The 26,915-nt window shown below is 36.6% G+C and overlaps 1 protein-coding gene across 1 annotated transcript in view; it reads left to right on the top strand.

Annotated features, from left to right (window-relative positions):
- Nucleotides 1-964: 964 nt before the first annotated feature.
- KMO (kynurenine 3-monooxygenase) overlaps nt 965-26,915 on the top strand; it is a 39,292-nt gene continuing 13,341 nt past the window's right edge. The window contains exons 1-7 of the mRNA XM_033099810.1: nt 965-1,306; nt 13,736-13,805; nt 14,096-14,193; nt 15,415-15,504; nt 19,556-19,604; nt 23,147-23,234; nt 25,049-25,214. Of these exons, the coding sequence (XP_032955701.1) occupies nt 1,094-1,306; nt 13,736-13,805; nt 14,096-14,193; nt 15,415-15,504; nt 19,556-19,604; nt 23,147-23,234; nt 25,049-25,214 (774 nt within the window). The 5' untranslated portion in view covers nt 965-1,093. The remainder of the gene's footprint in view (nt 1,307-13,735; nt 13,806-14,095; nt 14,194-15,414; nt 15,505-19,555; nt 19,605-23,146; nt 23,235-25,048; nt 25,215-26,915) is intronic.

Genomic DNA, 26,915 nt, shown 5'->3' with positions numbered 1-26,915 from the left:
TATGTGCATGTACAATACCTTTGAAAAACACTAAAATTAACAGCAACAAGAAAGCTAGCCAACTCTATCCATTCCCCAAGAAAAATCAAGAAAAAAAATCCAATCTTCTACTAATCTGCTGGATACCATACCTCTCAAGGACATTATCCCTTTAATTTTCTACGCTTTTCTTCCATCATCAGTTTATTTCTCTTCATTGGGCCATTGCCATGAAGCAGTACTGCAACCTTGCTATATTATCTGCCATGTTTAAAAACAAAACTGCCTTGACTTTGCATCCCACTTCGACTACCTCCCCATTTCTAGGACATATTTGCTTTTTACCTTCACTCCGTCACCTCTCATTCTCTCTACAACTTATCACACTTCTTACAGAACCCAAGTTCATGAGCCGAACACTTTAAAAGGCCAAAGCTTAAAACATCAGAGTTTGGAGTAAGAAAAAGTGTATTGATTGAGAAGGCACCAACCAAGAAGATGAGAGACCTAACCGTGCCTCAAACCCACCTTACCCTCTGGACGAGGTTAAGGATTTTTAGACTGAAAAAGGGGAGTTAGGAGGGGAAGTTAGGATAAATGCCGGTGGTCTTAGGTCTTTTTGTAAGGTCTCAAGGAGTAGATTCTGAGACTTATCGGAGGGTCATATGCATCAGGGATGGTCTTGCATCTCCATTGTTTTCTGCATAGTAAACTTATAAATTACTGTCCTGTGACCACTCCTTTCTATGAAGAAGCAGAAACATTGAATTGAGATGTTATCTATAGTTTTCCTAAAACCATTATTTGACTGGTAGGTCACAAGTTATTAACCCTAGAACAGGTCACCGTCTCCCTGAGCTCCACAGTTTACACATGAAGCAGGGGAGGGGAATTTCATTCATGGTTAATAGTGACTGAAAATGAAAGTAAGAATACGTGTGGTAGAAAAAGAAGAAGAAAAGCCCTAAGACTGTGCTTGAAAAAAATTCTGTGTCTACACATAAGACAGAGAGTGTCTTCACTTGGCTGGATTTTTCCAACTGTGGTTAATGGAATGAATTTTCTTGTTTTCTTAAAGTGGAGCTGATTGTACTTTGGGCTACTAACAGGTTAAATGCTACCTCTAAGCTCAAGGGAAATTAGCCCTGCTCAAACAATGCTGTTGGCTAACAAATGCTGGGCCTTGGTCGGTATAAAGACTGGGGCAAGTTTGTGTGGGAGAGACGGAGTTCTGCACTGCAGGAGCTACAACTGTGAAAAACACTCTGCGGATATGGATTCATCTGACATTCAAAGGAAAAAAGTAGCTGTCATTGGAGGTGGCTTGGTAAGCATCTATTTGTATATTTTTCCTGTTAGTGGTATTATGTTAATTATCATTACTTTAAATGATTAGTATTAATCATTTGTATGAATTGTTCCTTTTCTTGTGAAAGCTTTTCTGATATTTAAATACTCCTGTTTTAAAATGGTATTAGTTTTTAATTTGCTCTTTTCTAGGAAAGGAAATTGATTTCCATTAGACACAAAGATGTCTATTTTACCTTGTCATTTTGATTTAGCACTTCTTAAAAATATAAAATACAAAATAGTCATGGGGATGTAAAGTACAGCATAGAGAATATAATCAAGGATAATCATACTATGTATAATGCCAGGTGGGTATTAGTCACGGGGATCACTTCCTAAATTATATAAATGTCTAACAATTACACAATACACTTGAAACTAATATAAAATAATATTGAATGTCAACTCCAATTGAAAAATTTAGAAAGGGGGGAAAGATCAGTAATATTGTGATAGCGTGGTACAGTGTCAGATGGTTGCTGGACTTACCATGGTGATCACTTCTTTAGCATAGGAAATAAAATCAATAATGTGGTCATAATACTGTATAGAGCTAGGAGGCTACTATTGAATTACTATGATGTGCACCTGAAACTAATGTAATATTGTACATAAGCTGTATTTTAATTAAAAAAAGAAACAAAAATAAAAACAGGAAATTAAAGAAAATTTAATTTATCCTTAAATCAGCTGTTTTTTTAAAAACAATTATTAGTGTAAATAGTCATTTTAATCATAATAATTGCCTCACGTTAGTTAATAACTCAGTTTATACTGTCTAATAAAAATAAAAGAGTCAAGAAACATGAAGCCAGTGTAAAATTATGTTGGGTGTTCATTAGTTATCTGAGTAATTAGGAATGATATGTATTTGTAGTCCGAAGTATTTGGCTGGTCTAATGGAGCAACTGAGGTGCAGGAATGAGTTGCCTCCCTCCGACTGAGCAGGTCAGATGACTGAAAAGGGACATGGCCCACAGGTAACAAGATGTAGGAGGGGGTCTCTCTATTTCCATTGCTATCTTAGCAAAGCCAATTCTGTTTAACATGGGGCTACCTCAAGTAAACTGTATTTTTTCCCCTCTCAACAGAATATCCCCATTAGTAAAAATTTAATCATTTCATTTTCACCTTTGGTCTAACAATTTGCTGGCTGCTAGATCATAGTTATTCATTCATTTACTCAACAAAAATGTATTGATGGTTTAATATGTGCCAGACACTGTTCTGGGCAGTAGATAGATTAGTACATTTAATACCATGCATATGTTTATATAGTATATACTAATTTTGTCTTTTGTTCTGTCTTTCTTATTGTCTTTTCCCCAAATTATTATGGCAGTTCCTCTAACATTTCTGGTTCTAAATTTCAAAACGCTAAGTAATACTATTATATGCTGTATTTGTTGGTCAATGCATGCGGCACGTGTTGTCACTTCTTCATCCCGGGCTTCAGTCCAAGACTTTGATGTCAACATTTTGTGTACAATGAAAATTTATGTATTCAACAAAATCTTTTTGAGTGCCTGCTATGTGCCAACATTGTTTTGGATACTGGGGATTCAGTGGTGAAATAAATCATTTCACTGAGAGCACTAGGAAAGAAATGAAAACAGGGTACTGCTATAGCGTGTCATGGCGGGTGTCTGGTTACTGTGTGGTCCCGGACAGCCTCTCTGAGGATGGGATATAGGACAAGAGACCCAAATAATGAGAAAGAAGCAACCATGTGAAGAGCTACAGAAAGGGCATTTCAGGGAGAGGGAACGGAAGAGAAACCCTGAAGCAGGAATGAGCTGGACATGTTCCAGGAGCATACAGAAAGACAAAAAGAATGAGGCTGGAGAAGAGTAGCTTCTGGAGCTGGAGAGAGAGAATGAGATAGCCAGATGTCCTCGGATCTCAGAAAGCAAGGCAAGATGACTGAATTTCATTCCAGGCACAATGAAAAGCCACTGGAGGACTTCAGGTAGGAAAGGAAGTCATGATTTTACAAGACTCCTCAGGCTGCTATGTGAAGGACTGGGAAAATTGGAAGAAGACGAGATAGACCAGTTAAGAGGCTGTTGTGTTTGTACACAAGGCTGGCAGCAGTGATGTCTCTTAAGATGTCTCTTAGAAATCCAAGGGAAGATAATAAACATGTCATTGGATATATGATTTTTGGAAGGTGTACAAATATGGGTATCAGCCACGGATTTCTCCCTGAATAACTCTTGAACTTCATTTTCTGGGCACACATACATGTGCTAGAAAATGGAAGACAAATTAATACACAGGTATTAAGAAAAAACAAAAATTCCTCTGCAAAGGAATTCCATCTACCTTATTGCCCACGCCCATGGCGGGAATCACGTTTAATTCCTTTTTTCATTTTATGCAAACCTCCATTGCTCTTTTACTGTACCAGTAAGCCTTGGTGGCTGTATACCCAAAATATATTTCAATTCTGGTCATTGCTACCACCTTAGTCCAGACCGTCATCATCCCTCATCCACTTTCCTGCAACCGTCTCCTAAGTGGCCTCCCAGCTCCAACTCTTATCCACATACAGTCCATTCTCCACACAGCAGCCAGAATCCTCCTTTTAAAACATAAGTCTGATAATCATCATTCCTTGCATTAAAATTTCCAATGGTTTCCCATTACACAGAAAATAAAATCCAAACTCTTTACCAAAGGCTATACCTGAACCAAGCCTGTCTATCTGCCAGGCCTCACCCTTTTCCTGTTTTATGGTTTTTATATTATCCATCAGTATCTGAAATTACACACTTTGTTTATTTTTGTGTTTTTGCCTGTTTATTAAACATCTACTCCAACTAGGATATAAACTTTTATTTACCAATGTATTCTAGTGGCTGGAACCATGCTGAATATTACTTAATGGTATTATTTAGTTAGTAGTTGATGAATGAATGACTGAGAGGAATGAAAAAAAACACTTCTTAAGGATATGAAGGTGAAGGAAATTTCGTAATGGATGAAAGTTTGAATATTGAAGGAATTAGAAAAAATATTGAATAAAGCAATTCAAGAAGGTTAAGTTCAATAGATAGAGGACAAAATTATTTTCTTGCCCATCTTCTTCCTTGTGTATTAGTTTCACCCCTCCCATTCCCTTCCTCCCCATGGGCCATATCCTAGGACCTTACACTGTCTAACAATACATTAAAAACTCTCACTGGCTCCTAGGAAAAAAATTGCAACTGAGTTGAAACCTTTACTTAGCCATCCAAAGAATACCGTGAACATCCTTATGTTTTTTCAGTGGTAGCCTTGTCTAGTGAAAAGTTACCCTACGCATGTAGTGACCATCTGATCGTAGGATAAACCAATTGATTTCTGTTCTTTGAAGACATGTCAGGTCAAAGAAATCAGAAGGCATCAACAGGTCAATGAAGGAAGACTTACTGAAAAGCTAAAGGTGAAAGAAACAGTAAACCATAATCATAAACTGGTGAAAGTTTAACTATTGAAGAGTGGTAAAAGACGTTAAAACAATATTTCAAGAACATTATTCTGAATATGTAGTAAAATCACTGTATTGATTTTTCCTCCCCAACGATGGCCCCTGCCAGTGACATTACCTCCTGGAAACTAGAGGTTGAGTCTCTAAATCCTTCTTCCTTCCTATAAATGGCCACATGGCTTTGTTTGCCTTTCTCACAGGCTACATTCTATTAAAAATATGGATATGCATAGTTTATTCCCCATAGAAAGTTTTTAACTTCATGATTCTAAAGATTGTCTTATCTTTGGGTCTTGCTCCCTTCCCTTTTACAAAGGTTAGCCCAATGTCTTATACAGTCAAACACACTCAAATATTTTGTGTGCACGAGTTTGCTTTCAAAGCAAAGTGGAAATCATGCTCTTAAAAGTTATGGGCATTAGAAGAAAGACAATGCTTTTCATCAGAATGGTGTCATAAGGAACATAATCCTTTGAAAGACTAACACGAAAAAGGATTTGAAAAAAAATCTCTACTTTTCAGGCTGGAAGGGGTTGAGGTAGTTTTCCAATTCTAACAAGTCAATCGAAGGGGGAAAAAAAATCATGACATACAAGCTGTACTTTGTGTTCAAGTGATATATTTCTTTTCTTTACAAAGTGACAAACCAGACAAATCACAAGAAAGGCTATCTAACCTGTACATATATCCTTAAGCTATGTCTCTATGCGGGTCCTTGGTAGGTATTCAGAAATGCTGCTTCTGATGAATATTTTCAGTGTTTACAGGTATGGTGGACATGATCAGAGCCAAAGAACACTCTTTTAGTGACGGCTACAGCTACTCAAACCTTTATTTTCTGGTTGAAGCGTAGAACTTTAGCTAAAAGGTCTGTTAAGCACTCCAGGCTTAGCTGCTGCCTGCTGATGCAGTGTGTGACCACTATTCTGTCACACACTCTGCAAGTATATTTTAGAGTATTGTTGAAGCATTTCTTCTGTCTCCCCTGCAGACAAGCAATCCATCTACAGAGTGTTGTGTGAGTCATTCTTCCTATTCTTGACCCATCGAAATTCTCCTTTAAAACACATTTAGAGGGCAAAGTCGGTCACCTTCAGGGGGAGGAGACTTGTGTCTTTTGTGACTTACTACTGATAACCATGCCCTGCCCCTGGTAGTCAAGTTAGTGGCCCCTGCGGATGAAATTGCCTTGGAAGCAGCTTGACCTTGACACTGAGAGCTTGTGTCTCACAGCTATTGATGTTAAATTTCATCATGGATTTATACACTCGCAATAGTCTTGATACCAAATTGGCCCTAGATGGTGTTTCTGCCATCTCCTTTGGTTCTTTACATTTCACCACCCACTCTTCATGCAGCTTCACGGGACAGAAGCAGCATTAGACAGTGAGCAGACTGAGCAGAAGAAGTTCTGCAATCAGCTAGAAGCCCAGGAAATCTTTTCCTGTGTCTCGGTTTCTTCTTCATGGGCTAAAACTAAGTCACTAAGTCTTTTAACTCTAAAATTCTACTGCTCCTTTTTCATACTCCCTCATTCACAGCTTTCTAGCTTTGTTCTAAATCTAATCTTTATAAAATCAGAAATCAAATGTCACCCAGAATTTTTACTTTCCCCAAAGTAAGTGTTCTAGACACATTCAAACTGTCTTATAATCTTGGTCTATACATAGCTTGGTTCAAGTAAATATTAGGTTGGTGCAAAAGTCATTGTGGTTTTTGCAATTATTTTTAACCTTTTAAACCACAATGACTTTTGCACTAACCTAATACTTTGTATTTTATGTAAATATTAATGCTATAAACCATGTAAAGAACTTAATTACTATTGGCCTTTATTATTATACTTATTTTATTAATACTAAAGTTAAAAAAAAAAACTTTCTTCACTTCATTCTTGTTTTCTACTCTCCAGGCACTGAACCTTCTTAAATATGAAAACCCGTCATTACTCCCCTGATATCTAGCACCTTCTCAAACAGAAGTAGATGTAAAAGTCATCCTGAATTCGCTCAACGTCTGGGAACAAATGCTAATCTCACTCTATTAGCTTTCCTCAGTTTCTTTTGTACTTTGCTTGTGCCCCAATTCTTCTCATCAAACAAGTTTTCTTTTAGCTATCTTGCTTAGGTATCTATATTTTTCTAACACCCTTGACTAACATTTTGAGATTTTCTCACTACCCTGATGGACTCGTAAGGTGGCCCCTGAATTCTGCTCTAATGACATAATACAAGGAATTCATCCCCTTCAGAATTTACTTTATTTAGTGCCTGGTGAGCAGTATCTGAAATGGAACTGATAACTTTAGATTGCTGAAAGTTTTAACTGCCTGCAAAGAATGTGTTTTTCTTTCCTTTTCACTTATCCCAAATACTCTCTGATGGTTTGTCTGTCTGTCCATATATATCCATCCATCCACCTGCATATATTTTTGTCCACTCAAAGAGAAAAGAGCACAGTCACACACTGTTGATGGTAATTTAAAATGATACTTTTTTCTGGAAGATAATTTGAAAAAAATATATATTATGTATTGATAGTCTTAAAAATATGAGGGAATTTCATTGTATGTATGTACTACATCTTCTTTATCCAATCATCTATTGATGGGAACTTGGGTTGCTTCCATGTCTTGGCCCTTGCAAATAGTGCTGCTATAAACATAGGGCTGCATGTGTCTTTTACACCTGAAATTACACCTGAGACTAATATAAAATAATACTGAATGTCAACTGTAACTAAAAAAATAATTTGTAATAACCTGGGGGAATTGCAGAAAGCAGCACCAGCTATTTCTCACCTGAAGTCGGCCTCAGCATGGCATTACATTTCGAGAAACAATTGTCCTTCAACCTAAGAGATATTAAATGTAATGTTAATATTATTTGTATGACGTATTTTATCAGTTTTTCTATTTCTGATACAAACCACAATACCTGATACTTAGTAAGAACTCAAGGCTTTTAAATAAAAAATTAGAAAAGACAGATGAACACAAAGGGAGAAAGTAACCCCCATAATCTCACTACCAGAGAGAACCAATGTTAACATTTTCTATGTATATAAAACACATGATACTTGTTTTAAAAGGGTAGCAGGCTGTATATTTTATTTTATGATTTCCTTAAAAATAGTATACTGTGAGTATATTTCTATGTCAAAAATATTTTAAGTCAAAATATTTAATAGTTGCATTACATTTCATTGTATGCAATGCCTTTATATATGGACATTTATTATTATTATTATTATTTAGTTTTTTAGGATTATAAACAATTGTATGGCACACACTCATTTCTTTTGATAAAATCACAGTAATGAAATGGTCCGCCAATGGGTAAGTTTTAATGAAATGGACCAAATCTGCCGAAACCCCTAAGATCCACACTCTCTTTCTACCTGCCACATTGGCTCTTGAGTCTTAGTATCAGGGAGCACTGGAGTAAAGATAAAAGGGAAATGAGAAAGGAGAGAGAAGAGATAAGGAAGAAAAAGAGTCTGAAATGCCTTGGGGAGAGGATTTTGACTGCTTAGAATGCAGGAGAAGTCTAGCTGCAAAGCACATGAAAGAGATTGAGAGTGAATGGAGCAAGATTATTTTCAGAAGGTTTTGAATATAGTCTAGGCCTGACTTTTTTGAAAGACTACATTTAACATCTCTTAGGTTGAAGGACAATTGTTTCTCGAAATGTAATGCCATGCTGAGGCCGACTTCAGGTGAGAAATAGCTGGTGCTGCTTTCTGCAATTCCCCCAGGTTATTACAAATTATTTTTTTAGTTACAGTTGACATTCAGTATTATTTTATATTAGTCTCAGGTGTAATTTCAGGTGTAAAAGACACATGCAGCCCTATGTTTATAGCAGCACTATTTGCAAGGGCCAAGACATGGAAGCAACCCAAGTTCCCATCAATAGATGATTGGATAAAGAAGATGTAGTACATACATACAATGAAATCCCCTCATATTTTTAAGACTATCAATACATAATATATATATTTTTCAAATTATCTTCCAGAAAAAAGTAATTTACACATGTTTAGCATTACATTTTCAGATTAATTTCAAACACATTACAATAAAGAGGTACAAATGTAAGGAATTTTAATAATAACGATGTCACTTCCTATTTGAGTCGCCATTTATAACTTTAAATTTACTGATTCCTCATGGTCATTGGACAGTTGGATAATCATTGCTGGAGAGGTCACATGGGAGTCAGCAGAAACTTAGTGACCCTGTTACGTAAAAACACACTCACTTAACATCCAGGAAGACTATCTCAGCCTTTTTGCAAAACAAGTTTACAAGTAATGTTTTTCATTGGTAATTTAGGCGTCATTATAATGGGCAGGGTGGGGTCAAAGCACATGATCTGTAAAGAAGGAAGAAGAGACAGAAAAAATGTGGAAAAATGGAACAGTAAATTGGGTAAATCCATGATTATGTAAACAGGAAGCTCCCCGGAGCTCTGCTTGCACACAAACAGGCTAGCTCAGTTGTTAATAAAACTTTGATTTGACAAATTACTTTATGATCAAAAGAGTTTTCTCTTCTGGATTTTTGGTGCTTCAAAATAAAAATATAGAGATTTTTCATAATTGTCCATGTTCTTCATAGAACTGTTCTATCTCTATCAACGCTTAACTCCAAGAACTGGCATCATGAAAACTGACTGAATCCAGGTGTCTAACCCGCCCCATTTCTTCACTTCTCTCAACATGCTTTCCCCAATTTATTCTCAGAAACCAGCTGTGCCTTCACCAAGAGTTTGTGGTGGGCTCAGAATACTGTACACATATTTTCCTTTCCATTTATATCTTTATTTCTTAGTAGCTTTTTTGCCAGTGTAACAACTAAAGAAGGTACTGACAGTTATTTCTGCACATTTTACAGAAACTGAGAAGGGGAAAGAAAGTTAGAGTCTAAAAAGTACTTGATTAACCCCATTTCTAATCCTTCTAGCTGAGCTATAACATCTACCAATATATAGTTTTTCTTTTGGTTTTATGCAAGTCTCAGTTACACAGAATTGGAATTATCATAACCTTTGTTTCAGGACACGTTATTATTACTGGTGTCGGAGAAGACATTCTTATTCACTTTTTGGCTCGTTTGTTTATTAACAAGCAGAAGCAGTACCTTTGAACTCACCACCCAACACGAGAATTAATGCATTACTAAAGACTTATATCAACCTGTGTACTTCTCCTCCACCCGTTATAAGCATTGCCCTGAATCTCATGTTTATCATTCCCTTGCATATATATATATATAAAAGTTTTATACACATATGATATATGTATCATAAATGTACACATAAATAACGTATATACTTCTAAAAATTATGTGTATACATATATCTGTGGATCTGTTTTAGTAGTCTTTATTTTAAAGAGTATCATGCAGTACCAAATCACCTGGGACTCATTCTTTTCACGTATAGCATTACTAATATATTCATATTGTTGCATTTCATTATGTGCATATGACATAATCTAGCGTCCATTCCTCTGTGATGGCTATTTGGGCTGTTTCCAGTATTTTCGTTTATCCGTTTAATTATAAAAAGTGCCACTCTGAGCATTCTGGCACATGTTTCCTGGAGTATCTCTTGGGTAGATTCCTTAAAAGGGTTTATCGGATGTGTGAATGAATATTCAGCTTGACAAGATAATTGCAAGCAACTCATAAGATCCCACTGGTCCTCATCCTCCCCAGCACCTTGGTGTTTTCATGAACCCAGATTATATTTACTCCTATTGTGTTCATGCCACCTGAGCTTCCTTTTTTCCAGCCCTCAATGAGGAACCATTTATACATATTCAATTGGCAAACACCTATGTGTTGGAGAGGTAGGGATCAACACCTGCCAACCTTGGAAAGGACTGAATCAGAATCTCCACCTGAGGCATCCTCCTCTCCCCAGAACCTGGGATCAATTTTGGTCAAAGAAAAGAAACATAACAAACCCATGAAAAGTAAACCATCAGCCCACCATTGGCTTAGACCTGAGCCAGTCCTGAACACAGTCACTGAGACTCTTGTTTGCATGTCACTTGTTGCAGCTCTTTTGCTCCACTATAATGGAATTCCCAGGAAATGGATACATAGAATTCTTGCTTTGGAACCTCAGTCTCTCTACTCGTAGATCATTTCCCTACATTAGGTTTTCACTGATCATTTGTCATTTAGATTGTGGCTTGTATGCCCTACTCTTATTTCTGCCCAGCCTATTTACCCAATAAGAAAGACATTTCTAAATTACTTCCTCCAGCCTCATTCCAACTTTCCTGACTGTGTTGGTTCCTGATTGAGATCCTGTTCCCTTCCCACTTTCCACCACCATAAAGGAGGCATTTGTGATTATAACACTATGAAAGAAAGAAGAGATTCACAAACCTTTCTCTTTTCCCCTCAGTGCTCAGTGAGACCACTCTGTTTAGCCTTTAATCTCTTTTTTTTCCCTCTAAATGCTATAAAGCAATTCACCTTTTGGAAGACATTTATTTTATTGTATGAATTCAGTGTAAGCTTATAGTTTTTCTTTTCCTTGATACCATCCTATTCACTACAATTGCCCTTACTAGATATTCTGTAACACACAAGTGAAAGGAAGATAGGCAACTTTTTATAAATTGGAAGAAAGCACAGAAGGCAGAAAGAGATTTAAGAAGAGGTTTATGTTTAACAGAAGGAAATCACCCACAATTAAATCAAGAGCTGTCATTAGTGAGACATAAAGGAGTCCAGAGCCTCGCTGGAAAGCAGCGAAGAAAGTGATGAAAAAGATGTCTAACCACACAGTTTTCTATGCCAGGCACCAAGTCATACTGTGAGCTAAAGCTTGATTGCTGTTGAGAAAATGATGACAGCAATAGAAGCTGAAGTCATTTCAGTTGAGGGATTGAAAGGAAAGCAATTTAAAATGATCTCTTCAGACGCACAAAACGATGACAAGTAATGTATTCATAATTTCAGTATTGGCTACATACTCGTAGGAAAAAATGGTTTGCTTGTTTGTTTATCACAACTTTTAGTTTTTAGAGCAGTTTAAGGTTCATAGTAAAATTGAGGGGAAGTTATGGAGATTTCCTATATCCTCCCTGCCCTATTATAAACCTCCCATACCAGAGTGGAGCATTTGTTACAATTGATAAACCTACCTGGACACATCATATCACCCAAAGTCCCCAGTCTATGTTAGGGTTCACTCCTGGTGTTGTACATTCTATGGGTTTGGACAATGTATGACAGGCATGCTTATTATGCTGATGAGGCAACAGAAAAAGCACTGCAACCTCCATAAAGCTATTAGGAGGGCAACCCTTTAAGCTTTGAGAGGACAATAGACAAAAAAAATTCTTCCTAATCTCAGAGTAGGAAAAGACTTCTTAAACAAGACACCAAATGCATTAGCAATAATGTAAAATATTGATAAATGTGAATGCATTAAAACAAAGAGCTTCTCATCCTTAAAACATACTACAGAGTTTAAAAAGGAAGCCACAAAGTGGCAAAAAAATATTTGCACCATTTAAATATGGCAGACGCTGTACTCAGATCTATAAATAACTCAAAGGATCAATAGAAAAAAAAGACAGACAACCCAATAGGAAATAAGCAAGAGACTTTATAAACACTTTACAAAAGAAGAGATCTAAACAGTTAATCAACATACGAGAAAGTGTTCAACCTCATAGTAACCAGTCATATGCAAATTAAAACACACTCCTCCCCATCTTACCCTCCAACCAAAATGTTTAAAAGTTTGAGAACATCAACTGCTAGCAAAGACAAACTCCCAGAAGCTGCTGGTTGAAAAACCCATTAATACAAAATTTTGAAGTACTTGGCATAAAAAAGGTGAAGAAACATAAAGCTTTGAGCAGGGATTCTGGTTCCCAAGTATAAAATTCTAGACAAATCATGCACATATGTACTAGGATTCATATACAAAAATATTATTTGCAGCATTGTCAATAATATACCCCAACCAGAAAAAAAACTCAAATGTCCTTCAATAGTAGAATGGCTAAATAATCTGTGAGATTTCATACAATGAAAAATCATACAGTAATGAAAATGGATGACCTGGAGTTTATGTGCAACCATATGGACGAATCTCATAAGCATATTGTTGGGTCAAAGAAGCAAGATGCAAAAAAAATACACAAGTGTGATTCTAATTGTGTGATTCAAAAACAGCCAAAATTAAAGTATATTGCCTAGGGAAATATACCTAAGTGGTAAAACTATAAAGGAGCAAAGATTGGTTATAACAAGTCACCATAATCTTTATCTCTTGCTGAAAGGTTGGGGATTGTCATTGGGGCAGCTTTAGGGAGGTGACATTCTACTTTTTGACCAGAGAGGTGGTTATATGGGTGTTTGCTTTCTAATTAGTCTGTAAACTGTACACGTTTTATGATCTTTCTGTATGAAAGTTATAGCTCACTATAAAAAAGTTTAAAAAGAAAAGCCTGCCTCTAAAATTATACCATTTAATCCTTTTCAATATTCAATATTACTTTTACATTAGTTTCAGGTGTACAGTGTATTGGCTAGACATATAATTTATAAAGTGATATATACCATTTAATCTTGAAGTATCCCATTATTTTTGCAAATAATGCTTTCTAGTAGTGACTGAGTTAGCTCACTGTGATAACCAAGACTAGTAAAAAAGTACAGCCACACACAGCATTTTGTCAGTAAACATTTTTATAAAGGGGGCAAATTTATGGTGATGAAAGGAGATTTCACTTTGAGTGGCAAACACACAATGCAACTTACAGATGATGTATTATAGAATTGTACACTTGAAATCTATATAATTTTATTAACCAATGTCACTCCAACAAGTTTAACTGAAAATTCCCTATACTGATGGAATCAGATAAAAATATGAAAAAATTGGCTTTGCTTCCTAGGTTGGAACATTAAATGCATGCTTCCTTGCAAAGAGAAATTTCCAAGTTGATGTATATGAAGCTAGAGAAGGTAAGACAATACTGAAAACTGTAGATGTAGTTCTCATTCTCTGACATCTTTCTCTTTAGATTTTTCAAAAAACATTTAAAAAAAATAAGAGGAACTGTTGTAATTGTTTAAACCTCAACTATCTAAATTCATGTAATACAAATTTATCACTGTTTGTATTTTCTTTAAAAGAGTGAACAAGGTCTTTTAATTTGGTCCTGACTGCACCAGGTGATGAGGTGTTATATACTCATTCTGTCCTGGGATGTGAGGAGATGTGTGTAACATGATGTCTATTTCCGATGTCTTAGATATCCGAGTGGCTAAATCTGCACGTGGAAGAAGCATTAACTTGGCTCTTTCTTATAGAGGGAGACAAGCCTTGAAAGCCATTGACCTAGAAGATCAGGTACTTTGTTCTTGCATTTTCCTTACAGAAGATAATACCTGCTGTTTTTCAACACTTGCATGGTCTTGATTTCATCCCGATTCAAAGCACTATTGAATGCCAAGAACTCTCTATGAAGACTCTTTCTGCAATGTTTTCAAACTTCTAAATTTGGCAAGAGGATGGACATTTGACATTTGAGTCCCCTGGGGGATCGAGAACAAGAGGCGTGAGGTGGGGCAGGGGGTTGCTGCACCCCCACCTGACGGCTGCTTCTGAGGAGAGCTCTCAACAGGATGGTGGATCTCTACCTCAGAAAGTGTGATCTGAGATGGCATTGGGATGACAGGAGGCAGGCAAACTCCATTCTTTTGACTATATGTGTCCATAGTCTCTTATCCACAATTCTATCTCCAGAAAATCTCTGAAAATAGAAAGCTTTTCATCAGCCATTCGGCAGCAAATTTGGCCTGATGCGGGACTTTTTGTGGCCTTAAAAAAAAACAAAATCTCATTTGGTGCAACTATGTTTTGCTACAGAAATACTGTGTTTGATTATGAGGGGGTGGCCCAGAATCTGCTGGGTGCTATGTGATATCCACATTTGCACTACACTACCTCTCTAAAATGTGAAAACTTCTGAATTCTGAAACTAATCATCCCCAAGTTTTTGGAAAAGAATTGTGGGCCTGTAGTAGATTAACCTTTCATGGCCTCAAGGTCACTGACGATCATGCAGTTAGAAAATGTGAACAGAAGCAATGTATTTTTCTTAATAGGGTTTTCGCTGACAATGTGTCTTGAAATAATATTATAAGTCCGTGTAACTGCTATTTGCATTTTTATAATTTTCTTATGTCTATGTTATAGGAACGCACGATCCCTGGGTTTCAGGAGTCCTGGGATTTACTTCCCACGTGTTGCTCTCATTTGTGATCACGAGAAAAATCACTTTTAACCTCTCTGACAATGAACCACTTTCCTCAAGTGCAATGTTTGCTTTAGACCTGATAAACTTGAAGTCAATTCCAAAATCTAAAGGTTAAAAAAAAGGAAAAACTAACATTTGCAGAAACAGTCATCACTGATTAATTTTCCACCATACTGTGCTTCCATTGTCCTTTACATTATCTTTAATTTTTTTTTTAAATATTTAAAATCACACTTTAAAATCAATATCTATGTGATTTGCATTATTCCATGGTATAGAAATTGAAATTGGTATTTCTGGTTTTATTTCAGATTGTATCCCAAGGCATTCCCATGAGAGCAAGAATGATTCACTCTCTTTCAGGAAAAAAGACTGCAATTCCCTACGGGACAAAGTCGCAAGTATGTTAACCCTGGAAATAGATACTTGTTTGGTTATGCCTGGAGTCTAATGTCTGGAACTTGCTGCTTGTTTGTTGGCCTTTCCTTTCCTTCCGCTCCAGCCCTGCCTTTGACATTGCCTGCCTTGGTCTAGAATGTGGGAACATAACAAGTTAATTCATAGGAGATACTTGAGATATAGTCCAGTCTCTAATAAATATTCAATGAAAGTCAGTTATTATCGTGGCTATTACTGTCATCGTTATTATTGTCGTGTTTTTTCCTTCTATGCTTCGCTCACAATGAACAGCTTTTCCCTGCCATCTCCTTTCAATAACGTAGAGAAAATTAGCATGTATTTATTGTCAAGTGTGACATGCAAGAACAACTCTAGAGGGTTTTATGATGTCGCTTCCCCTGACTTACTCACCCCAAATTTAATTACAATAGAATTTATAGAATGAACGAGAAATGCTTTCAGTATCATATAATCTGTAAAACAGGACTCCGGATGGTGATGTAGTTTATCAAAGAAAATCCATGATCTGGCTTTGTGTTTTCTTCTAATCTTTTACATAGTAACATACAGAGCTGGGCAAAGTATAAATTTTTATGTAAGTACATCTTCTAAATTTGTTTCTTTGAGAGAATAAGTGTACCAAACATCTATCAACAAGAGAAAAAACTCCAACTTGCTTCATCCAGCAGTGCCTCCTTTTCTTAAGTGCAAAACCCAAGTGAGGTTGATATTCTTCTGAGTCTTTGACCCTCCAGAGAGCTCCTTTTGCAAGTAGAACAACATTCTAGACTCACCTGGTATCTCGGTAAAATGCAATGTGATTCTGCAAGGCTGGAGTGGAGGCTGAGCTCTTGCAACCCAAACACACCCAGGTGGTGTCCACGCTGTTGGTCCGTGGACCATACTTTGAGAAGCAAGAGACGAAGCACATATGCTCATGGGAACAAGGACTTGGTGGTCGGCAGGAGTGCTCAGCTCTGTGGTTCGAGAAAGGGGAAAGCGTTAGAGTTCAGAGAAGACTTCACAGACAAAGTGAGATCTGAGATAGACATTTCGTTGAAATCTTAAATTGGCGGTGAGATAGCATCATCCCAGTCAAGTGAGGATCTATCTATGGGAGGAAGTCGGGTGAGAGTAGATTTCTAAAAAATACCCAAGTGCGAATTGGATGAGAAAACTTGTAAATGCACTTTCTCATAACAGAATTTTAACAGCAATCAACAACCTTGGATTCATTGACTCCAACCACCTTGCTTTATAGATGAGGAAAGAGGCTGCATGATTTCATGAGCTCAACATCAAGAGAGAAATGAGGCAGGTTTCCTCTCAGACAATGGCAGGTAGAGGGTGGTGCAGAAGGCCCTCACACGAGTGCTGGGCATGACTGCTTAGTTACACTATTTCTTCTGCCAAATTGAGAGGGACTCAATAATTGTCCCACCTTTTTCTTGGATTAACATGGAATGTGCTGAAAAACCCATCCCTTCAACAGAGAGTGAATCAGTGAAGTACAAATAGATCAAGGAATAAGATATGGTTCAAAATAGGAGGAAAGCTGGATGAGGAGAGTGACTTGGACCTGCAACCAAAATTGGCTTCCCTACCCACACCATCAGAGAGGGAGAGAGAGAGAAGCAGCAGCATCACCAATGAGTCCCCAAGGAGATGGAGCTGTTGGTAGGAGTTTCCACTTGGGGGCCTTCAATATATTAGAAAAGGGAGGAAATGACCCCTCCCCCACCAATTCTGCAGTTTCTGAATTCCCAAGAACTGAGTTAATGCTAAATTTACAGCCACCGCTCTTTATTTGGTTTGCATCATTACTTTGATATCTGAGTCAAACATGGGGCCTCCTTCTCCTTTAAGAACCACATAAAATTGTTTTGAATCCCTTAATTCCACAGCCTGTAGAAGTCCAAAGCCCTCCCCCCTGACCCCAGGATTTCTATGGATCCCCACAGAGCCTACCTTCTATTGGATTCCCCTGCCTCTCCATGTCCACTCCCTCCCTCTCACCTAGTATTGTTGGCTTTGTACCATGATGGTCCCGACATGGAGTTCACCCCTTTTAGCAATTTCTACAAACAACACTCACTCAAAAGGCACATGAATACCCTGAAGACCTGGGGGACCTGGGGGGCTCACACTGTGCACAGAACAGCAAACAACTTAGAAATCCCTAATGTGCACAATCGGGTCTCCACAATCCTTTCTGAACCTCTTCTCTGAGCCTCCCTCTTCCGACTATTGTTTTCTCTGCCCTTTCTCCCTTGCTTTGTCCAGGCTCTTTCTGTCTCACTTGTTCCTCCCATCTCCCTCCCAAATTGCCTGGGCAACTATCAAATCATTTTCTAATATACAGAGCAGGTAAGAGCTCTCCAATTCTTACTTCTAACCTCCCACGCCCAAACTAGAGAAATGGCACCTCCTTAGTAGGAAACATTCTTGTTTGAAGGCATTCAGGGTGTAAGATGTAAACACTTTTTTCTAATATATTTGAAAAAGTCAACACTGCAACTATTGTCTTACAAATCTCCAAGGAGATAATCCAACGTTTTTTAGATGATGATGATGATGATTTTGGTTACAAGGAACACTTCATAGCTCTTGACTTGTTTATGTATATTTATTCTTTATAAAATCAACCTTTGAGAATCGGTATTGGAGGTGAGACTTGACGGGAGTGACTAACTTTTGGTTATGATACAATATCACCCAAAGATATTAAGTAGACGAGACAGGGACACTCCCTGGTCATCCTGCAAGACCCACGAGTCTATCAGTTTTCAAATGTCAACCAAGCCTAATTACTGACATGGAAAGACTATTTTCCCCATGTAAATGAGCCTTCATAATTAGAATGTTTCCTAATATACTTTGAATAACAAGTTTGGTTTCCATTGAAATGAGGGGCCTAATGACCTAGAAGACCAGAAAACAGAAATAGGAGGCAGAGAATTAAGAAGTCCCTGTTAGTTTTAATTTATAGCAGACACAGGAAACTCTTCTTCAGTCATTGCCTCTGTAGCATGACCAAGTTATTTTTATACCAAATATAGATGTAGTTGTTAATTTTAAATGTCTGCATTTGGATGAAGTGAAGATTTATACATTTTAGCGTATTTGTGTTCAATGTTGTGATATGCCATAATTTTCTAAATTATACGCTTAAAAATTATATGCTCACCCTGAGTTGCAAGGCTGCATTATGACTTTCAAGGGCCCTAGGTAGTCACTCTTGCTTTTGTGGGCCCATTTTTCTAAAAAAATAAATATTAAAAGTTAGATTTTATGAGTGCATTAGTGTAAATATTAATATAATTCAGGCTGAATTTATTCTTATATATTCATTATATTTACTTTTTTTTTAAATTTTGAAATAAACTAAAATTAAACCATTTTCATATACCCCTAAAAGTATGCTGGGCCGTGGGTACTGTGCCTGTCGTTTCTCCTGGAATAGACGGCCCCACTGAATTGTTTTATAAAGTCAGAAATGACCAACACATGTGCCAGGGTGGGTTGATCCTATTCCTACCAACACCCTCCCCACCACAGCCACCACCACCACCACCACCATGTGTGCACCCGTAACACACACACACACACACACACACACACACACACACACTCTTTCACATTGAAATGAAGGCCTTCAAGGTAGTCTCTTTGGGAAACAGTACATTTATACCAGTGATCCTTTCATTTCTGAAGTTTTGTAAACATCTCAACTTGGAGATCTGAGATAAAAATAAGATATTTACGATTTGTTGTTGAAACAAAACTGTCTTAGTGAAAATAAGATTTTCTTATAAGAGAAGGGTTTGTTTTTCATAGTATCAAAATTTGAAAAAGCCTAAGTTTAAACTTAAGCATTGCATCATATGTGTTTGGTTAAAGTGTCTATTTTTTTAAGAGACTACTTAGCTAAGTGGTCATAAAACTAAGCTTGTAATTTTCTGCTAAATAATAGATATTTCTCAGTGAATAATGTAGAATTATATTTGTCTATTCTCCAGAAAAAAAACAGTACCTACTATATTTTTCTTACAGTATATTCTTTCTATAAGCAGAGAAAATCTAAACAAGGATCTATTAAATGGTAAGTCAAATGCTTTATTTTTACCAGTTGTGATTTTGCATAAAGCACATGAGACTAATATTGTCACTGGATTTACTGAGACTTGTTTACTATTCCTTTTTATGGGTTTTTAAGAGCAAGACTGTGTACAATACCAATTCCTTCTTGAAAAGTAGTAGTGATATATCTTTTGGCATCTCTTTTTCATCTTTTCAATGACCTAAGTGAAAAGCACTTGTTCAACGTGTACGGAATTCCTCTTGTCTTCTAGGCTCTAGAATGGATGAGTACTCACTCCCCAATGAAAGATTCAGTCTAATGGGACAATATATTTACGCTAATGATTTGCAAAGTGACATGATTAGATTTGTACTTCAGAAAAGCAAAAAGCTGTAGTGTGGAGGCTGATAGAGGACTACAATCTTTAGAGTATTGGCATAATCCTTGTGTGCAAAAAACGAGGCACTGGCCTAAAGCTATAGAAACGTGGTTGGAGGGAAGGATATATATTCATGGTATTTTTAGGAGACCAAATTACTAGGGGGTGGTGGAGGTTGGGAAAGAGGAAGGTGTAAAATATAACCCTGATGTTTCTAATTCGAGTAACTAAAAGGCCTACACATTAGTGGAAAATCCCGATTTGCCAACTAAATTTGTAACTTGGCTAATCAATGCAATTGCATCCCATGTAGCCCTTGATCATAACAGTTTTTTCTCTTCTTCAGCATTTGTACTAAACAGATTTCACTCCCTGCAAAGCATGCCACTAAAGTGTTTCTCCTATCTTCTAAATCAAACTGTCTTCTTGCAGTTCAGCAGTCTCTGACCTTTTGAGAGCAGTTTCCCCATGATTTATCTGTGTTTCTCCATACTTCCATACCCAATGCAAATTTGCAATGTGTGTTTTGAATTGAATTCAATTGAACTGGGAGGAGAAGTAATGGGGAAAGTCACTCCAGTTGATTCACCAGGGACTTAAGAAATAGGATTTGGTATGCTTACTTCAACTTTTCACTTACATTTGTAAGACTGTCTTTTGGATGGGTAGACGGGTGGAGTGGGGCTAAACAGCTAGATATATTCATGTTGACCTTAAGAAAATAAATATTCACAAAACAACTTTTTAAAAAGGTACCAGCATCGTCTCAATTTATTAAGATAAAAATAATAGTAAACATTCATGAGGCACCAAGCACTATGTTAAGTGCTTTTTATGCTTTGATTTGTATAACCCTCCTGAAAACTATGTGAGGTGGGAATTATTTGTATCGCAGTTGTACACATGGTGAAGGAGGCTTAGAGGGCTCCACAGTGTAAGGGGTCTCACTGTTAATAAGTGGTAGAATCTGGATTTTAATTTGAGTCTTTATTTCAAAAGGCTACTACAGTCACTGCCACCAATATTATTTTTGAAACAACTGCTAACACTAAGGAGCTAACATATGGAGAAGATCCAATTTTATTGTATACATCAGAAGCTCCTCTCACTGTTTTTCATTAGAATTGTGCTGCACAGCATGAAACTTCACTAATGCTATAAATACATTAATAAAATAAATGCTGAATCTCTTGACTCCCAAACTTCGATTGGAATGTAAATTTCTTTATTCCTTTACACAGCATCAAATGTGTGAGCTGCCTACTCCACATGCTCACTCAGTTATACATGCTTATTTCTTCCTAACTGAACAGCTTCCCCTCTGAAACATTTTAACTCAAACATTTTCCAGCATCAGCATTTCATGTGGGACTATTTCACTGTTCACTATTCTGTTTGATGTTAATAATTGCTAAGCGAAACAAACAGAATAGAGGACATATGGTCATGTTTGTTTGACAAGTCCTGCATTAAACAAGTTTTAAAAGTCTTTTCTCTAGCAGTACTTCCCAGAGCCTCTATTCTCCCAGTCTGCATTGCAGATCTTCTAGAGCACTGTCCGATATGTAGCCTCAAGTGCCAGCCATATGTGTAATTTTAAATTATATATTAACCACATTAAAAAAAACTAAAAAGAAACAGATGAAATTAATTTTAAAAATGTATTTTAACTGAATATATCCAAATATTATCATTTCAATGTGTAAGCAATATGACAGTTATTCATGAGACATTTTTGTTCTATATATATATATATATATATATATATATATATATATATATATATATTTTACTTTTTGTATTAGGGTGTAAAAATCCAATGCATGGCAGCACATCTCCATTCAAACCAGCCATATTTCAAACACTCAAGAGCCACATTTGGCTGGAGACCAGGACAGTATAGCCAGGAGGGTCAGAGTGTTAGCATTTCTCCAAAGGATTTAACCTCAGAAGATTTATTTATTTATTCATTCATTCATTCATTTATTGGGAGCATATCCCAGGACTATTGTTCTATAAAAAATTCTTTGGGGTGTATTAGAATACATTATAAATGAATGAATGAATGAATAAATAAATAAATATAAAGTCGATTCCAAAACATTCCCTTACTAGTTCAGGTAAACTCTGATTTCTCTAAAGTTATTTGTCAAAAGATTTCCTATACATAAATAAGTCTTGGTTTAAGGTCACTCAGTTTTCGGTATTCTAAAACTTCCAATCCCATATCCAAGAATCTAAACTCTTCAAACTCTAAATCAAACTCAATCAAAACAGAACAAAAGAATGTAAAACCTGAGGCAAAAAAGAGAATTAAGTACAGACAAGCATATGTTCCCTATTTTTTTTTTTTTTGTACTTTCTGTCATCTGTCATCTTACCATTCCTTGGAGGATCTCAGTTACTCCAATAATCTGAAGGGTTTTGAACTAACACCTACATCCTAATTTGTAGCTTTAAAATCAATAAATAGCCTATAATTACAGCTCTCCTGTCCATGAAAAAATTTTGAGGGACAAAAAATCATATTTTACTACTTTAACAGGAACACGATTAATAGCTAAGAGAATGAGAATCGCTAAATTCCAAAGATTCATAGCAGGCAAAAAAAAAAAAAAAAAAAAAAAAAAAAAGAGGCACTAAAATAATCTGATTCTATTTATTGAGGAGTTTCAAATCTTTTTACTCATTTTTTCCCTCTACGTGTTCCATGGTTGGATTACAAAAAGAATTAGTATCAATAATCTACAGTTGTGACAACTGGAATTAGAAGTCTAGAGGACTTACGGCAGGCATAGAGAAAAGGAGTTTGGCTGAATATTTCCAATCACAAATAAAGCCTTAAGATAGAGGCAACTTTTAAAGTACATAATGCCTGCTTCTTTCCCAGGGTGCCAATAAGTACAGCAATGTAAGAATTTGAATAATGGAAATTGAAATTAGTTAATTTTTTTTTTCCGAGATGAGGATAGTTGATTTTTATTCATGTCTTCTACTACCAAATTATCCTGGAATATTTACCAAAGAGCTGTCATGTTATCATTTTAACTAATCATTTTTACGTTAAGCAGAAATACCTAGTGCTATCATACTGTTGTCAGAAAATGATTAGTATAGCCATTTGAGTAAGTGAAATATGAATTGGGATTTTATTTTTGTTTGCTTTCTTTCTTTGTTTTTCCAGCTGTTGAGAAATATCCCAACGTGAAGATGCACTTTGGCCACAGGCTGTTGAAATGCAGTCCTGAGGAAGGAGTGATCACAGTGCTTGGGTAATCACCAGCCAGCCTGTTACTTCCCAGGGAAGAGTGAAGGGTTGGAATGGAGAACTGTATTTGTGAACTTTGTTCTTTGGCTCTTGAAAGAGTTAAGTAATTACCAGAAGGGTAATTCAACTATGTTCTAGAGTCAATGAATTGTATTATTTTTTTAAAGATTTTTATTAAAATATAGCTAACATACAATATTATATTAGTTTCAGGTATATATCATAGTTATTCCACAGTACCCACTTGGCACTATACAAAGTTATGACTACGTGATTGATTATATTCCCTATGCTAAAGAGGTGATCACCATAAGTCAAGCAACCAACTGACACCGTCCCACACTATCACAATATTATTGACTCTATTTCCTATGCTGTACATTATTACATCCCCATGACTTATTTGTTTTATACCTGGAAATTTGGACCTCTTAGTCCCCTTTGTCTTGCCCTCTTTTTTAATTTTTCAATTACAGTTGACAATCAATATCACTTTATATTAATTTCAGGTGTACAGCATGGCGGTTAGACATTTATATAATTTATGAAGTGATCCCCCTTACTAGTCTAGTACCCACCTGGCACTCTTCAATGAGTTTTAGATTGAAAATTTAGATGTCCTCTGAATACAAACGCCACTCGTTTCAATCCTCGTGCTCGCTCACCCTCCCACGGTATTCCACACTGGTGACCACACTCTGCTTCAACTTCTCTCCAGCCTTCTAACACAGGATCCTCCACAGTTCTGCTTCTTCTCTCCTTTTTCTGGAGGCTATTTGTCTGCTTCTCCTTAGATGACTCTATTTCCTTGAAGTTCCAAACCTCATGTCCCATTCTTGGGGATTGCCATGGATTCATAGTCCATTCAACAGCTGCTTGTAAATTCACATCTCTAAAATGAACCACTAGCCCAGGCCTCTACCTTCATTCCGAGTCCTTATTCCAATCCTAATCTATGTGAATTTCTCATGAAACACATTCAGAGGTACCTCTTGCCATAATCTCAAACATATTGAAAACGTTGACCACCTGTTTTTCTGCAAGCCTGTCCCACTCTTGACTTCCCTCGTACTATTACCCAGATAATGAGAATGCCCCTTTCCCTGTTTTCTCCTAAGTGTTCTGTGGGCCTCAGAGTATGTCTCCTTCTTCCTGAGCGTCACAGCCCTCAGCTGTCATCCCTGCATGGAGGCTGCTGCAGTCACCTTGTCCACCTTTCCTTCTCTTCTGCCTCCACTTCAGTATGTCCACTGCAAGTGAGATTTCTCAAATTACCACTTCTCATACATCATTGCCCCCATGGAAAAAATTTTCTCCTTTTTGCCAGGATAATGTATTTAAAACTTTTGTCTTAACATTCAGAATACTCTTCTTCTCCTCCTTTTTTTCCCTCTCCACACTGTATTCTTTTCTTTAGCTTATCATCTGCTACCCTCTGCTCAAGCCAAACATATTGTTCCTAAAAAATCCTGGTCACATCCCTGCAGTTCTCCATACATTTTCTCTACTTGGAACATTTTACCTTCTTTTCAAGATTCTCTTCCTTCATGCAGGCAGCTCAACTCTTAGTCACACTGCCGTGGCTTACCATGTGTTTATGAATCAGTATGGTTGTGTGTTGTTCTCATTTCCCCAAAAAAAAACCTTGATAGGGATAACTGTTATGTACATTTTATACCTATCAACTCAAAGCTCTAAGTCAGATATGTAAAAGGGAATAGTGGCCCCGTTGAGTCGCTATTTTTTTATACCCAGCTAGAGGTACATCATTATTTTCACCATTAGACCATTTCTTTTTTTGGATGGTTTATTTTCCAGATCTGACAAAGTTCCCAAAGATGTCACTTGTGACCTCATTGTAGGATGTGATGGAGCCTATTCAACTGTCAGAAGTCACCTCATGAAGAAACCACGCTTTGATTACAGTCAGCAATACATTCCTCATGGGTACATGGAGTTGACTATTCCACCTAAGAATGGTGGTGTAAGTCCTTTCCCTTTCTTATCCCTTTTCCATACACAGTAACCGTCCTCCCCATACTAGTGTAGAAGTATATTCTAGTGCAGTTGTTCTCAGTCACGTGTCTTGGTCAGTTTTGAGGTTTGTCACAAGTACTTTGTAATTAATAACAAATGGGGAGTACAGGTATCCTTTCAATAATATCACTTTCCCTTACCTTTTGATATAGTTTCCTGACTGGTAAAAAAGAAAGGAATTACCACTACCTTATAGGAAACATACATGGAATTTGTCTTAGATAATAATATCATTTTTCTATTTTCTCTTGGGAGAAAAAAATGGGTCGGGAATCAATTCTGTATACTGACAATCCAGACTTCTTACACTCATGATTTAATCGATCATAATTAGTAAATAAAGTGAACTGCAAGTTGTTGCAAAGAGATTTCCATTGAGTTTTTCTCATTCCCTGGTTCCTACGTTAAACCATACGTGGCCTGAGGCAGATATGTGGTAAGTATATTTAACTTGTCACTAGCAAATAAATGTAGAAACTTACTAAGGGAAATTAAAATACCAACAGAAAGAATAAGGATCTTGGCTTATAAGAAGGGATAAGTAAAGAGCATTAGTTAAATACTTGATTTGCTTATAAAACATTATGTTTTTAAGGTAATGATTTAATCTATTTGTTTGAAATTCAGATATCTATAAAATGTCAATTTGGGATACTGGTTTTATATACCAGTTGTATACCAAACTGTATCCACCAGTCAGATCCATAGTTTAACATTTTATTGTCCATTTATTTCTTTCTGCTCAAAAATATATATACTAATTCTTCAATGCTTATTTTATGGTTTTCTGGTAGGTCCTATTCTCATGGCCCAGGATCTGATAATTCTGAATTTTATGATATTAGGATTCTGTTGAAAATTTGTCCCAGATTTGAGTAGAATCATGCCTCTTAATGTAAATTTAAGACAGCAATTTATTTTCTAGGTATTCATATTTAATAGTAATGATGAGTGGTTTACAAAAAGTCTCCACTGTTTTGACATGTTTCCCAGACAAGGGAAATTTTTACATGGACTAAAAGCAATCCAGTGAAAATTACTCTTCCTTCTTTCCTTCCTTCATTTCTTCCTTCCTTCCTTCCTTCCTTCCTTCCTTCCTTCCTTCCTTCCTTCCTTCCTTCTTTCCTTCCTCTCCTCCTCTGTCTTTCTTTAATGTAGCAGATACTTTTACTCAATTCCTGATGATTGGAGTGGGGATGAGATTGGGTGGGTGATGAGATTGAGTTAATAAAAAGGGGTGTTTGGGGGAAATGTATGGGAGACTCATCTTAAAGATGCTTTTGAGAGCAAGGAAAATGTTTTTGCTTAGAAATTATGTTTAGAGGGACTTGTGGTGAGAGGCCCAATGGTAATTACTACAGGCCTGACCTTGGGACTGCTATTGGATAAGGATAGCTATTGGAGCATAAATTGGTAATTAAAAAGTTGAAAATTGAAAGGGTTGTTTTGTAGGGTCCTTGAATACTTATGAACACCAAAATTTTCTTGGTATCATATTTATTATCAGAACAATGTATAATCTATGCCAATGGTGAAGATAGGAGGTATGTATTATCTTCCAGCTTTTAATCAGCAGTTTAAACATCTACTATCGCAATAAATGATAAATTGGTCAGCTGTCATTTATCCACTCTTCTTTATCTTTTGG

Source organism: Rhinolophus ferrumequinum, chromosome 27, assembly GCF_004115265.2.
Source record: "Rhinolophus ferrumequinum isolate MPI-CBG mRhiFer1 chromosome 27, mRhiFer1_v1.p, whole genome shotgun sequence".
In the NCBI taxonomy this organism is placed as follows: domain Eukaryota; kingdom Metazoa; phylum Chordata; class Mammalia; order Chiroptera; family Rhinolophidae; genus Rhinolophus; species Rhinolophus ferrumequinum.
This window is presented reverse-complemented; position numbering and strand designations above follow the sequence as displayed.